At 38.9% G+C, this 15,499-nt stretch overlaps 1 protein-coding gene across 3 annotated transcripts; it reads right to left on the reverse strand.

Annotated features, from left to right (window-relative positions):
* Nucleotides 1-2,668: 2,668 nt before the first annotated feature.
* On the reverse strand, nucleotides 2,669-14,170 carry LOC103714210 (probable inactive ATP-dependent zinc metalloprotease FTSHI 1, chloroplastic). Of its 3 annotated transcripts, none has more exons than XM_039125440.1 (16): nucleotides 13,278-14,165; nucleotides 13,100-13,184; nucleotides 11,654-12,088; nucleotides 11,481-11,534; nucleotides 11,291-11,356; nucleotides 10,132-10,227; nucleotides 9,909-10,037; nucleotides 8,463-8,515; nucleotides 6,675-6,870; nucleotides 6,155-6,269; nucleotides 4,845-5,119; nucleotides 4,585-4,668; nucleotides 4,325-4,437; nucleotides 3,988-4,237; nucleotides 3,148-3,660; nucleotides 2,669-3,048 (listed from the first exon to the last, which is right to left on the reverse strand). In XM_039125440.1, exons 1-15 carry the CDS (start codon nucleotides 14,009-14,011, stop codon nucleotides 3,472-3,474), a joined length of 2,874 nt encoding a protein of 957 aa, XP_038981368.1. In that variant the 5' UTR covers nucleotides 14,012-14,165; the 3' UTR covers nucleotides 2,669-3,048; nucleotides 3,148-3,471. The 3 variants fall into 3 exon arrangements, with proteins under 3 accessions (XP_038981368.1, XP_038981367.1, XP_026663131.1); XM_039125439.1 differs by having other exon boundaries at nucleotides 2,669-3,056; XM_026807330.2 differs by lacking the exons at nucleotides 2,669-3,048; nucleotides 3,148-3,660; nucleotides 3,988-4,237 and having other exon boundaries at nucleotides 4,403-4,526; nucleotides 13,278-14,170.
* Between the last annotated feature and the right edge of the window lie 1,329 nt (nucleotides 14,171-15,499).

The raw sequence follows: 15,499 nt of genomic DNA on the forward strand, positions 1-15,499 counted from the left end.
GATTTTTTTTTTCAGAGGTCTTTTTGTTATTTTGTGACCCTATATATATGGGTCTATGCATTTATTTAGGGTTATTGAATGATTGAATAAAATAGCCTCATCTTCTCTAAAATCCTGGTGTGAAGCCACGGCCAGAACCAAGTGAGAAGCCTGATTCTTCTTCTTCCCCCTCCTCTTCTCTTCTTCTTCCTCCTTTCCTCTCCTCTCCTCTCTTCAGATGTCCTGTATCACTATGTGCCAACAATGGATCAGTTACTCCAAAGAGGCTAATAATATTTCCCCGGCATTCCTGCTTTTATTACAAAATTAATGGTTATGGCCATATTTGAACAAGGTTTTGAGTTCCTTTTCCCGCACAAACAAAGAGAACGAGATAAATAGCTATAGAGTTGATTAAGATAATGATCTAAGACCTATGTTAGTTGGAATTTGGAAGTCTTGGTTCCTAAATAAAAATGGTTTATTTTTTCTCATGCAATGATTTGCGATTTGCAAGTCGATTGATCATCCCAATTGGATGAGTAGCATTATACCGAAAATTTGCTTTATATATAATATGAAAGCTCCGCATGTATCACGCATGTGAAGTGATGCATAAAACAGTGAGAGGAAGTCCATCATCACAGGATATTACTTTATTGGATATCTCCTACACTTAAATTAGATGTAAACATAGGTTAAAAACATGGCAGTGGAAAGGTGGGACATCAAGATGAACGAATGCGTAGTCCAAAGCTTTTCCTGGAACCTGGCCCGTGCTTTGTAGGAGGAGCTAGTCGTAAGACTCCATTAAGCGTAGAAGTCAAGAAAGAACTCTAGTGAACTGCTGTTACTAAACCTATGGCATACAATCTCTGCATGAATTAGTTGGTAGTTCTGGAATCTTATCCTCAATTCTACCGGTCCGTGACATTATACTCCAAACAATTATCATCAGTGTGGCACAAATTTTTATCTTCTTTGGTAGATTCCTAGCACAAGAACAGACAAAAATATCATAGACACTGTTGTGGTCGACGAAGAGTCTACTGGATACATGCACTCACATGGATGCGGTGCTAAACTTCTTTATGAAGGTGCATTTGAGCAATTTTGGAAGATCCTGATGGGCTATCAAGAACATAAAGGAGGTAGGATAGACGGTTGGTCGAATCCAATAAAGATCGTATATGGACAATAGTTGGAGTCGGCGGCCCTCCTAGAGTTTGCTCATCCGAGATCTCTAGAAAAGAGGATAACCCTTCCGTGGTAAACATATGTTTCTATCACACGCTTCATTGCTTTGCCACTCTATATACATCGATCACTTTACTCGTATGTAAGGTGGGCATTCATTTACCTTTACTGAATCATATTTTTCTTCTGCTGATGGAATGATGTTTGCTTTTTTTTTCAACAACTCATCCCTTCTTTTTGTAATTTGATTTTTGCAAAAGTTGTGGCAGGATATTTTTCCCGAAATTACCGGTCATCTGCTAATCCCTATGACCGACAGGAAGAATCCCGGATCCGCCAGATCTCTGCGAGCACATTGCCCAAGTAATTTGCGTTTGATTTCTTGTAGGTTGTCATGAGAATCTCAACTTCTCAGTTCATGAATTTTGATGGGATGTTGAGTAGATTTTTCTTGGAAACTAGTGTTGAAGACCAGAGCCAACAACATCACATCTTGAGAAGGACCAGTATGAGAAAGTAACCTGCTCAGGTTTTGCAACTATATGGTTTTCATCGAAGACAGTATGAATTTGCAACTGCGTAGTAGCATGTTGTATCAGAAAGAGGTGACTTAATTTGAAGGAACAGTTCGTCACTGGAGGCAAACTCTTCTACTAACGATGACATTAGGTTTTAGGTTCATTTGTAATGTCACCATCGGTGCTAATCCTAAAGGAATCTGAGCTTCCTTTTAGAACTGCCAGAATGTAAATACTGTGATGGATTCTATAGTTCGTACACAGTTATATTTATACGTTGTGCAACACAATTCTAATAGGTAGCCCATTCTCGTTCAAAATATAACCCTCTATTTAAATCAGTACATCTCATAGCAAAGTGAGATTATCTTCAGCACAAAGTTGATCATATACCAGTAGTCATTGGCAAAGATTCAATTAGAAACCAGAAATTACTTGGAAATGGAATGTTGTTTAAAAGACTCGGTCTTTGAAGCATTACAGTTGAAAACTGGTAGCTCACTAGCATCCAGGGTGCAACCCATACCATCCTAGTATTGAAGTTACATATAAGTGAACAAAGATTATGCTTACTGTAGTTCGGGTGAGATTACTACAGAATACGTGAATCAAGCGAGAAAGATATTGCACACTTGAGCTACCTCTTAAGCTGCTTGTTTAATTGGTGATTTGTATGCTTTAGGTGGTGTCCAATATGAACAAAAGGAGCTGCAAGCAAAGAAAGAAGTCTCCCGAGCCCACAGCAGGGCATCATACTTGGGATTCTATCATTTAGTTATTTATGATAAATCTAATGGCATGATCCCCACCCTTTTTTACCTTTTTCCGTGTATGTGGTCCTCAGGTGGAATGAAAAGGTTATGTTGGTATCTTCTACTTATTCAATGGTAAGGGATCTCTGGTTATAGTCAACCTGGTTTGAGGACTACCGATATCGTTGTGGGCTGTGAGCAAATAAGACAGCAGCTTAGTTGCCACCTTTAAATTAATGGATTGAATTTAGATAAACAGAGTGCAGAACATGATGACTTCAGACTTGAGATAATAGGTTTAAACTCTTAACTGGACCATCGTATGCAGGGGTTTCGTCCAATTCGCTTAATAAAATTAGAGCTTCAAAACAGGTAAGAAGCTATTAAACAGTAATCGGACAAGCCAATGCATGTTCAGGAATATCTAACCTTTGGGAGGTTCCAGTAATAGAAAGCAAAGCCTTTCAAAAAGAACGCCAGCTCAGGAGGTTTGACCCTCTGCCAACATCTGGTTCTTCAATCTCCATGTTCCATTTTCAGAAATGTGAGGCTCAGAAGATGCAGCTCCGGTTAATGTACCAATATCAGCGAAAAACAATATCCTGTCGAGCTACCAAGAGTGTTTTCATGTTTTATCAAATGGGTTTTCAAAAAAAAAAAAAGAATTCAGATAAATCAAGGAAAAAGATTGAGTGAAGTACATGAAAACTCATCTGATGTGGTGAAATTAGTGATTTAAGCTCAAGCAGAAGAGATTGTTGGCAATCAAAACAAGCCAACCAAAACACCGTTGCCAGTATGGAAAAATGACAATCATGAAACCTGGTGGCTCTCATGATCTCTCTCTTCTCCACTGGCAGAGAATTCATTTTTCACATCGAATCCGAAGAAAGAAAAGTCAGCTGCATCTGTTTCATGCCACCACCAACCACTGGATGATGCAGAGTCTCGACATATCTTGCTACATTGGCATGGACTTTGTAGTTAGTTAGAAGATATCAGCCTAGAGTCATGCCATGACCATGTCACTGTGCTGCCTCTTTCATGGGGAGCAAGGGGGACAGCACCATATCACGGTCCCCATCCACCTCAAACAAGGGCAGGCTTCCTGGATTTTTCTCCTCTAAAACAAGCTTTACTGCAGTATCAGCTGGATAGCTATTTAGAATGAACTCAATTTGATCTCCGCTGATCTCCTTATTATCCAGAAGAACCTGCAAATTTGGAAAAGAGAGGCCACATCAGAAAGCAGATGATATCAACTACAAAGTTAAACATTGCACATACAACAGACTAGATCAGCAATATCAAACTTACATTTAACCACTGGCTATGTTATTGGGAATAGCTTTCCACCTTAATATCTGTTATTCTTCCATGTTAACATTTTGAAACATAATATGTTGATTTTGTATAATCATAATAATTACCAAGGACCATCTAAAACCTTAGACTGACAAAGTAACACAACCACTAGCGGCATTCAATGAAAACCAAGTAAATGCAATTTAGTTTCAAAAGAAGACTTTAAAATAGGATACCTTTGTTGTTTTCAGAAGGGCTGCAGCATGCCTTCTCAACATAGAAATTGTTTTCCCATACATGCCACGCATCAGCTCTTCAGTTCTCTGAGCAACTCGGTCATCCAAATCAAAGTTAATTGGAGGTTCAATAAGACCATAGTCATCATAGAGCGATCCTTCAAAATCCAAACGAGGACCAACAAAGCTTGGTTTCTTTATCCAAGGAAAAGGCTCTCCATGTATGGTCATAGGATTCTCCAAGTTCCAACTGTTAAAAAAGGAATGAAAAGCAGCTCTCTATACATATAACAGTGGATGGAAAATTGTCTGGAAATTAACAGATAAGATGCATTACATGCATAAAATTTTACGAGCAAGGCAAGTTGCATCTTCAAGATACTTCAAGGATGCTTTTGATGTGTCTCGACCATAAATAACCTCTTCAGCAGCTCTTCCTCCTAATAGTACCTTTACGTATCCATAGAATACAACAGCACTCAGATAGTCGAAGAGAAGATGATGACTATAAAACCCACTTCATGGTAGTTCTGGACCAGCTAATCCATACCTGAAGATCTTTAGCGAAAAAAAAAAAAAAAAAAAAAAAATCCATACCTGAAGACGATGCAGTAACTGTGGCCGCCTTTCAAACATGTATGACTCTTCATCAAGATGAAGAAATACAATTTGAGAGAGCGTCTGCAAGTATATAAAATACTTTCAGAGGTTTGATTCAAATTATGATCATTGAAGGGTTCGACTCAAATTAAGATTATTGAAGGCTTCAAGTTTCATACTTCATCATAAACTTGCCAAATCAAATACAGAAGTCATTGTGAAGACAAATAAACCTACAGAGCACAAAAGAAAAGAACCTGGCCACGAGGAATGATTGAAATACGTTCACAGAATTCAACTTTTGCATTTTCATATCGTCTCAACAAATGGGATGTTATTGCTACTCCAACCTCAGTCACAGCCCTCCGGCATTGCCCTTGATGACCTAATTCAATTCCCAAACGTTTAGGTCCTACTGTCAGCCGGTCAACTGCATCATCCATGTCAGACTGGAGAATTGAATCATGTCGATTTCTGACAGCCACTAAAGCAGACTCTTGCACCAGTTGTGCCAACTGAGCTCCCGTCCAACCTAATATGGCCAAGAATCAACTCAATAAACTGATAAGCGGTCTACTACAAAAGTGAGAAATTAATAAGATATAAAAAAGCGAAGATCATTCTCTACAAAGGTTGAAAATTTTAATCAATAGCAGACCGATGTCTGCATAAATCAGATCCTGTTCTTCAAAATCAGCTGCTCAGCTGAATTTCATCTTATAACAAGCCAAGTCCTTTTCCTCATATGTTTTCACCATTACATGGAAAAACTCCTTTCCAAAGACTTATCAATTATCACCCTGATAGCTAATTAACAAGCATCTGAAAAGATAAAACAGCATAATTCTGCACTCCAACTTTTTGAGTTCAAGTAGGGCCCTTATATTTTACCGTGGTTAACTTAAACGATCAAATTTGCCAAATTTGCACTGCTGCACTCTGGTTTAATTTAACAATGCCTCTGAAACTCTCTGGACATGTGCACAAACACACATCATATCTGATCTTATTCTTATAAACTAGTTTAAAATAATTATACGTGACCCAAATGTTTTACGTAACCTGCATATAGAACCAAAAACATATGGGGAAAAGAGTACACCTGCATAGAGAATGGAAGTAAAAAAAATACAGGATAAGCTTCCAAAGGTAAATCATATCTTACAGAAATCTAGAATTTAGTTCAAACTTAAAGGTGCTTTTGCATTGTTATAAGATGTCACCGTATTCCTTCAAAAAATGGCTTACTTAAAAGTATAATCATTTAACGGTTAATTTTTCATACTCTATAGCATGAAATTGCTAAACTATTTTAAGAATAAAGTTGTGAACAAAGAAGATTATAAAGCATATGTAGGCTAGACCCAATCCTGTATGTTTTGGCTTAAATGAACTTTCACACCAGTCAGCACTTAAGAATATATAAATAAGTTTTCCATAATATAATATTCTATCAGCTGAATAGAATATCTGAACGAAAAGCAAACATTTTTCTATAATGGCTTTTAAGTTGAACATTTCACAAGAGTTTAATGAAGCTGTAAAAATATAGAAGGGAGTCAATTACCAGGCAAATTTTGAGCATAAGTTGACAGGTCAACAGTTGGTGACATCTTGACCTTGCGAGCATGAACTTTCAAGATGTCCAATCGCCCTTTTGCTCCCGGTGGGCGGATTCTTACCTGGAAAAGGAGAGAGCTGCGACTATGAAAGATATAAATATTGATTATATTCGAACACAGACATGTCAAACAAGATCTATCTGTACATGGATCAGATTCAGATACTTTCTGTCGCTGCAAAAGCATTAAAACCACGACCAACCAATTTCAATGGACAAGATTAACATGACTGTATTTTACTATCGTTCAAATCAACAGATGTATATCAGGGATATCAAACGTAGATTAAAGAAGAAATTGGTGGGTCCGCAAGTATGGTTTGCATAACCTATATTTGCTTATCATCATTGAATACTTCTGAGCAAGAAGTCAGAATAGATCCAAAAGGAATTAAAATTACAATTTGACTTCTGATAATTGAAAAAGAAGTGCGCAATAAGTATACAATAAGCCCAAAAAACAAACCTTGCGGTCAAAGCGGCCAGGTCGAAGAAGTGCTGGATCTAACAAATCCATACGATTGGTAGCACCCAAGAATATAACACCCTTTCCAGTATCAAAACCATCAAGCTCTATCAAGAGCTGGTTAAGCGTAGTCTCTCTCTCTTGTGTTGCAGCATTATAAAGGTAATCAGTTGACTCACTGAAAATCCCCTGGCGCCTGAACATATCAACATAAAAGTTGACTTCAGTTACTCTCATCCGCAAAGTCTGACTCTCTCATAACCACAACTTTTCACATATCATGGCCCCAATGACCCATATATGTATACTTCAAATTCTTGTTATCAATTGGTAACCAACAATACTATACATTAAAATTTTCATGTCAATAAAACTCTACAAAGTAGTTAAGCCCTAACAGAAATAAAAAATCAGTCCAATCAATTCCTTGTGTCATGGCTTAAGAAATACGCTTATCAAATGCATGTTGTTTAAATATGTGAAGAATTTGTGTTAAACTAATATGAAGTTGTGTGATAATGAAGCATAATTCCATCTCACTAAGAGAGGGTCCACTCAATGTTGCTAGAGTACAGCAATAGCAACAAGCAATTTAGCAAATGATATCAATTCAAGAACTTCCAAGCAAGGTTTGCTGAACTGGTACCGAAGGGGGCTACCAGTCGGCAACCTGTTCGGCACGGTACGGACATAACAAATCATATCAATTTAGAATACTTCCAAGCAAGGTTTGTCGGACCAATACTGGAGAGAGGTACCGGCAGGCGATCGGTTCAGCACGGTACAGGTCCATACCGTGCCATTTTGGGATGTACCAACACACGGAGAGTCGGAGAGGGAGGGAGAGAGCTAGAAGGAAAGACAGGAAGTGAGAGAGAGGGAGAGAGGGAGGAAGGGAGGGGAAAAGAGAGAGGGGGAGAGAGACTATCCATGGTCCACATCAAGGGAGGACGATCGCGGTTGGCAAGGCAAAAAAACCCTAAGGGAGCGAATCTAGAGTTTTCTCTTTAGTCTCCATCGAGAGAGAGAGAGAGAGGGAGAGAGGGAGAGGAGAGGAAGGGGGACTTACCAATAAACAAGAGGAGCAGCATCGGTGCCATCGCACCTTCAAACAGCGGGGGGTGGGGGATGAGGGGTGGGGGGAAGGGGGCACTCTCTCGAAGCATCGCGAGACCGAGAGCCTTCCTGTACCCAAAGAAAAGAGAATCATCGCTCTCTCGCACCGTCTCTCTCTCAAACCATCGTTCCTAAACCGTCTCGAATGTAACAGTTGAATTGTGTCAGTAATCGACCAGTTCAGTTCAGTACACCCCAAACTGGCCAGTTCGGTACACCATGAACCGGCTAGTTCGAAACAATTCAACAATCCTTGCTTCTAATTCAACAGAAATTTGTCACTTCTTTGGGCCAAAACCCATGGAAGCTATAAAGACTAGCTAAACGCTAATCAAATCACAGGTCCCTTTATGATTTCTTGTATATATTATAATTTGTTAAATAGGAGATGTACTTGGCTTGTAGCTTGTGAGGAAATTAAGAATCAAATTAATCAATAAAACTATGTAGAGACCATAAACTAATTCTTGCCAGCACTCAAGGCTGAAGAACTCTTCTTGATTGCATTTAAGCAGCACAAAAGAATTTTTAGCATGGAACCAAAATATGGGAAAGAATATGATAGAACATGTAAAAGAACAGAGATAGTAATACGAAAGGAAAAAATATATTTGGAAACTATTAACACAATATATTCCAATGCCATTGACTACAGTAAGGCTATCACCATACCTAGTTGCCAATGCATCAATCTCATCAATAAACACAACTGATGGTTTGTTTACCTGCATACACATATTTTCAGAAGGTAGTGAATATATATAATACAAGCAAACTAGTTTTCACAAAATTCCTTATGGAAATAAGAAATTAAATATTACGAGAAAGAAAAGTTAGCTAGAAGAATTTTAATAAATCAAAAACATTAAGTGGTTCAATTCAAAGAAGGAAAAAGCGAAAGATGTAACTAATGCTGCTTTTTGAGTTAGAAATCTACAAAATACCTGGGAACACATTTTGGAGGGCATCCCGAACATAATGATCCACCAATTGGGGCAATAGCCCAACATATAATTCATAAAGGCCTACCGCTTAAATATGATATGGATAACATATGAGAACTGAGCGTATGTGCACACTATACAATAATCTATAACAAAACATCCCCCTCAAACTAACTACTGATTATAAATAGAAAGTCTGCCAACTAATTCTGAAATTAAGTGATAAGAATCTCGGTGAAGAAGTTCAAAAATTGATCTCATATGTCAAGTGAAGAGTTCGATATTGCAACTATACAGTTCAAACTATGCTATCGTTACTTTATACTTGAAAAAAACAGTCGATTCATGAAAGATTAATTGTAATTATGGAATTGCAGCCACATATTATCCAGTGAGTGCAACAGAATGAGAGAGCAGAAACAAGAGGTCCTTAATCTTTTTTTTTTCAAGGCAGGAAGGGTAAGATCAAAAGAAATATGTAAATTAATTCACAATTGGACAACAGGTCTGAAGAAAGAGAAGGGCATCTCCAAATAATCCATAGCTACAAGAAGCCTCGAAGTTATAGATTTCTATATCTGTTGATGTGTGCTTGATCACAGTTTGTTGGAAGCTACTGTACCATGATTTGAATATGAACCACTGAAACATATTCGAGTATTCTTTACCTTTTTTCTTGTAAGATTTGCACTGATAATCCTAAATTAAATGCATATCCAATGAAGAACAGGCATATTAAATGTGCCTTCCAAGTCACCTCCTCCTTAACCTTTTCCCCTACATAGGAAAAGATAAGAACATACATGCTAAAGAACAGTATACAAAGCCATGCATGCGTACAAGAAAGGGGGCAAAAAAAGGAAGAATGAAAGAAGTACAAGAGCAACAACAAAAAGAATAAAGCGGAAATGCATGGTGACATGCATATTCAACAAGATCTGGGTGCATAATAATTCATAGATCCAAGTCAAAAGGCTGAAAATATGTTAACTTCCAATGGGTTCTTTTCCTTGACAAGTTTTGCTATGAGGTCCTCACTAATGTTAGGCATGCAAACATGGCTACAAGATAAACAACACAGCAACAAGAGTAGATATAATTTTAGATATCATTCATTAGCCTTTGTATTGCATGTCCTTGCTTAACAGAAAATAGAATTGGATAGAATTGTTACTTTGGCTCTCTTAAAAAGATCCCGAATTCGAGCAGAACCAACGCCAACTAGGACTTCAACAAACTCAGAACCAGCCATTTGATAGAATGGTACCCCGGCTTCACCCGCAATAGCCTTTGCAACAAGAGTCTGGAAATTATGCAAAGAAATGGAATTTTCAGAACTCATTGAATGTGACTATCAAACCTGTGAAAAAACAAATCAAGAACAGAAAAACCCTGACCTTTCCACATCCAGGAGGACCTTCCAAAAGAACGCCGTGAGGAGGTTTAATTCCCATCTTGTCAAATAATTCTGGATTCTTCAAATATCTAACCAACTAATATATATATAATATGAAGTTAGCAATGATCATCTTGTTAGAAGTATTCTTTTTTTTTAATAAAAAAAAGGGGTATCAGTCTTATAACATGATTTCATGGGAGAGACCTTTGATTTATTCAAGCAATGCCCGTTAACAAGAGGGAAAAGGTTTAGAAAATGAAACAAACTAATATCTGACATAAACTAAATGTAAAACATAAGGGCCCTGAGGAAATGCTTGCAACAAGGTCACTTCTAAATTTGCATCTAACCTTCCCATGGAATAGTGTACGATGTTGTAGATTGGATATTAAGACAAGAATCCAATTTTCTAAGGGTCACTTTCTAGCAGAAGCTAAACATAATCTCATTAGGGAGGGATGTTTTTCAGAGGTAAAATCTTAAGCCAGTGAGACAAGGAATAAGTACAAAGAAGGCACAAAAAGAACAAGATAAAACAATTACAACTTAAATCAGCTTTGGTTTACACTACATGTCATTGTGTGGTCGCTCCATTTAATTAATCAAATGACTGCTTCCAATCTATGAGGAGCCTAGGCAGCTGATGATGCTTGATGATCATTATTGTCTGAATGTTCCAAAATGCTTTTTATACTGATATTCAATTTCCCCCCTCATTAATAGCCACGCAAGTGGACTGGCTGACACTAGCCTCCTAGAGGAGAGGTCAGCAGTTAGATCCTTGTGAGGTGGTTTACAAAAACTGCTGAATGCCCTTATGAGTAGGTGGTTTGATAAGCACGGTTTGTAGTGCAATCAAGGTTTGCAGTGCAATCAAGGCAAGATTTAGAAGAATAAATACTCGACTGGAAAGTTTAGGTGAAAGACAATTTCATCAAGGTGATCTTAGTTCTGACATCTCTGCATGTATCATCAGGGTAATTAACTGTTAGTAAATCTTAGCTGGAGGCTGACTTCCCAGTTTCCACTATCTGCTACCCCAGTTGTGCCCATAAGATATATAAGGAACTGAATGGAAGAAGGAACAAGAAAGAAAGTAGAATTGTTAAACAAAGCAATATTCTAAATGTGAATCAATCAAAAGCACGATATCTAACCTCCTGGAGTTCCTCAACTGCTTCGTCAATCCCAGCCACATCACTAAATTTGACTCCTGTAGAACCCTGAAAAACCACATAGGAGGATGAAGTAACTCATCTGTGTGTGCTCATGTGCATGTATCGGCGGTGATAGACAAAACCATGACAAATCATAAATAAATATATTTTTTAAGAAATGAGAGCATACATCAACTCGGGCCTGTGGCTTGGATTGTCCAAATTCAATACCTTGCCATATATCCTGAATGATTTATGTATATGATGTAATAAGTGGGGAGAAAGAAATCAAACTATTATGATAATAACAACTACTAAGAATTCCACACAATTAGAAGTAGTGAAACAGGAAGAAGGATGTACCCATTTCCTGAAGTTCTTTGGCCTCCTTGACAAAGTAAACCGAAGAAGAAGAACCATTGTCACAAAAACTAACATGATTGGTTTCAGCATCTCGAGGCTAGCAGAAACACCGCCAAAAGTGTAAAACTCATATATCTTTGAAAAAATCCCTCCCTCACTGAATATATCAATAATGTATTCCCAAATCCTTTCAGCAATATTGAAGACAATACCAAGAGCAAGCTTGACAAAAGGTCTGGCCAAAGGCCAGACAACATATAAAGTAGCAGCATATAAGAAACTGGTTACAGCAAAAACTGCAGATGCCATGAAACTCGTAATCACTGCTCCTGCAGCAGCTATCAAAGCTGTTACCATCCCAAGTTCAACCATCACTCTGCTAGATATAGAGGAGGCCACGGGGTGAGGGTATGCTAGTAATTTCCCAACATAAGACTGCGTAATTACAATTCAAATATCAGATAGATACAATACAAAAACGACTGGAATATTTTCAGTACATTCAGAGAGTTTAGCAAGCAATCATTGTCTAGAGAACCACAATGGGGAATGTTTGATGAGCATGCAGCATTACAATTCTCAGTTGCAGATAAAATCATAAAGAGCATTGTAAACTTCTCATGCAAGAGCTTGACTGTCTTATAATCACCTCTGATAATAAACAAAGTTGAGTAAACATTAATTTGTTTTGATGACATGAGCAATTTTCAGTTTGGTCCAATCCTTTAACACTATTATATCTTCTCCACCCTACTGTCAAAACAAAAAAATCTTCTCCTCTCTCCCCTAATGCATGATAATCTCCAAATTCATTACAACAAGTTAATTTGCCATCATTAAAATAAATCATGTTTGACGAGTGAATTCCTTTATGTAAGGAATAATGTACTTATCAAAAATGTTTGAAACTTACTAAAAACAAACTAGGGGGGGAAACCAAAAAAAGATAAAAATGCAACAAATATTCCACAACTAATAAATATTCATTACAACTAAATATTCCACAACTAAAATCTTCTCCTCTCTACCCTAATACATGATAATCTCCAAATTCATTACAACAAGTTAATTTGCCATCATTAAAATAAATCATGTTTGACGAGTGAATTCCTTTATGTAAGGAATAATGTACTTATCAAAAATGTTTGAAACTTACTAAAAACAAACTAGGGGGAAAACCAAAAAAAGAAAAAAATGCAACAAATATTCCACAACTAATAAATATTCAATTAATTTATGGTGCTAACTTACTGCTCTTGACTTACAAGCTCCCTTGCATTTCAGTAGAGTTAATAGCTACTATGCATAAATGACTGGAAATTATAATCAAGGAAACAAATATATCATTTTCCATGAATGGTGTATATCTGCAACAATTATACATTATATTGCTTTAATTTAAAACATCACCACGGTTTTGGTGAAGATAGACATAGCATCGCTCACCGTGGTATGCTTTTCGATCTCATATTGTGGACCCATGTATTCCTCCATGACTGCCCGTGCTTGGCTCGCACTTAACCTAATTGTCCTGCAACAATGCACAAACTACCTCAAACAAATGATAAAACCAAACAAAAATACCTGGCAAAAACACAAGGCAGCCAATAGTTCAAGAACTCGCCATTTAGTCTTCTGTATACTTTTGTCCCCAGGAATCTCCTTCAAGTCGACAACAAAGTCTCTATACCCAATATCAGGAGGACTCCCAACCTCCGATCTTGATGTCAGCAGCTTAATCTTTCCAGCCACCAGATGTTTCTGAAAATCCTCGAACCTCATCGCTGGAAGCTCCTTCAAATTCCTCTCAAACTCCTCCTCTTCAGACAAATTCCCCTTGAACACCTCCTCCGGCACATAAAGTTTGCCCCTGAACTCCCGGAGAATGTCCTTAAGATACACTGGGCTGGACGCCTCCCCTCCTCTATCCCCACCACCCTCATCTCCTTCCTTTTTAACCCCCGACTCACCCAGCAACCGCTTCAACAACTGATGTACTCTAAATTCGGGAGCTTTACCAGATCTCTGCTTCTCCCTCAGCGTAAGAAACCGATCGCCGACCAGGAATTTAGGTTCCACCTGGCTAGGGTTCTCTTTCAGAACCCTAGTGATGAAATCATCACCACCGCTGCCGCCGCCATTCCTATCGGCGTCGAGCTTCTGCAAGACAACGAAAGATCGACGGAAAGGAGGGGTTTTCCTCGGCGGATTGGATCGGGACCGAAGGGGAACGGAAGCCCGGCGTAGTTGCAAGAGGGCAGCTGCGGTGCCCCGGCGAGAATGGAGGAAAACCCTAGGCGGGAGGTGGAAATCGCCGATGGCGGTGGTGGCAGGGGAAAGGAGGTTGGAGGGAGCCATTTCGAGCTCAAATACTAGAGGTTTTGGAAGGATTGTGGTGTTCTTGTGGGTAGAATAAGAGAGGATTATCCGAAATAGACAAGGGCTTTAGGCGCGCGTAGAGAGATGGATGGGTTGCCGTCGGAGCCTCGGCGATGGCCGGGTCGGAGGGTGCGGCTTAGGTCCGTTGAGCTTTCGCACGGGTCGTTTTGGATTCAGTCTAGGGCTTTTTGTTGGGTCCGGTACAACTCAAACGAAGCCTAGCCTGGATCGGCTTTGCTTCCAAGATTTAGACCTAGATTTTAACTCGTTTCTTCGTGGGCTTGGGTGAGGGTAAATCCCTTTCTTGGACCTATGTCTCTTGGGAGTCCCCACTCTCAAGCCATCTCAAAGTAAACTTTGCTAGTAGTGTATCTGAGACAGAGCAGGTATTGGCTTTGTGATTCGAGGCCATAACTCTAGATTGATAGTTGCCGTGGGGCGGAGTATCGCCAACTTGTCAGTGGTTAGGGCAGGGCTCAGGACAGCCTGGGAAGGCATCTTCTATGCGAGGAAGGTGTTGGAGGCGGAGTGCATTCTTCTCGAAGGGGACTCCACGATGGTGATCGATTGGATTTGGGAGGAGGGGGGATGACAAACCCCTGCTTCGTGATCTCCGATGGATGGTGGAAGGCTGCAGCATCTTTCAGGCTATGCACGTGTACCAGAAAGTGAACGGGGCTGACAATTGGATCGCCGCCTATGCTGCCCAGCACTCAAGAGAGGTTCATTGGACAGACCAGAGGGTTGTTCCCCCACTTTTGAGTCATTGTCTTTTTCTTGATTCTACTGGGTACATTTACACTAGGGTAGCGTGGAGCAACCGTTATACCAAAAAAAAAAAAAAATCCTTTTCTGGGGCAGGCATAGGCTGGGTCTGAGTTTTTAAAGTTACAAAAACTTTTATAATTTTTTTACTACTCTGTATGGGTGAAGTTGGATTCTTTTGCGGGTTTGATTGGGTTGGTCCAATTTCTGACATTGATGTCCTAACTTGACTGGATGTTGGGTCCTAATCTTGGACCTGTTCCCAGCCCATTGGTTTTAACTTTCGATAAGAGTTGGGATCCAAATTAGGTTGGTTCTTGGTTGAATGCAAATCTATTCAACCCACAAGCAAATTTGTTTGAATCCATACTAAATTGATCCTTTATTAGTCGTGGATCTTTGTTTCACTCATGCACTGAATTTATTTGAACCTTGCAAATGTCTAGCAAGTTTTAGTCCAAGACCATAGATTTATGAATCCTTGCCCATGGAAGTTCAGCCACGAACTAAACCATACTACTAGATAGATTAGCTTTTGATTAAAAGCTTTTGGAATATATTTAGTATTGTGAGGGCGTTTACATCCTATGCAGTGGTGTAGATCCAAATATGGTGCTTGTACCTATATTCTCACTAATTGCAACATGGAAGAAGTAGAGTAGTTATACTTATGTTCCCACTGCTCATGGCAAGAGAGGAGAC

Source organism: Phoenix dactylifera, chromosome 4, assembly GCF_009389715.1.
Source record: "Phoenix dactylifera cultivar Barhee BC4 chromosome 4, palm_55x_up_171113_PBpolish2nd_filt_p, whole genome shotgun sequence".
Lineage (NCBI taxonomy): Eukaryota > Viridiplantae > Streptophyta > Magnoliopsida > Arecales > Arecaceae > Phoenix > Phoenix dactylifera.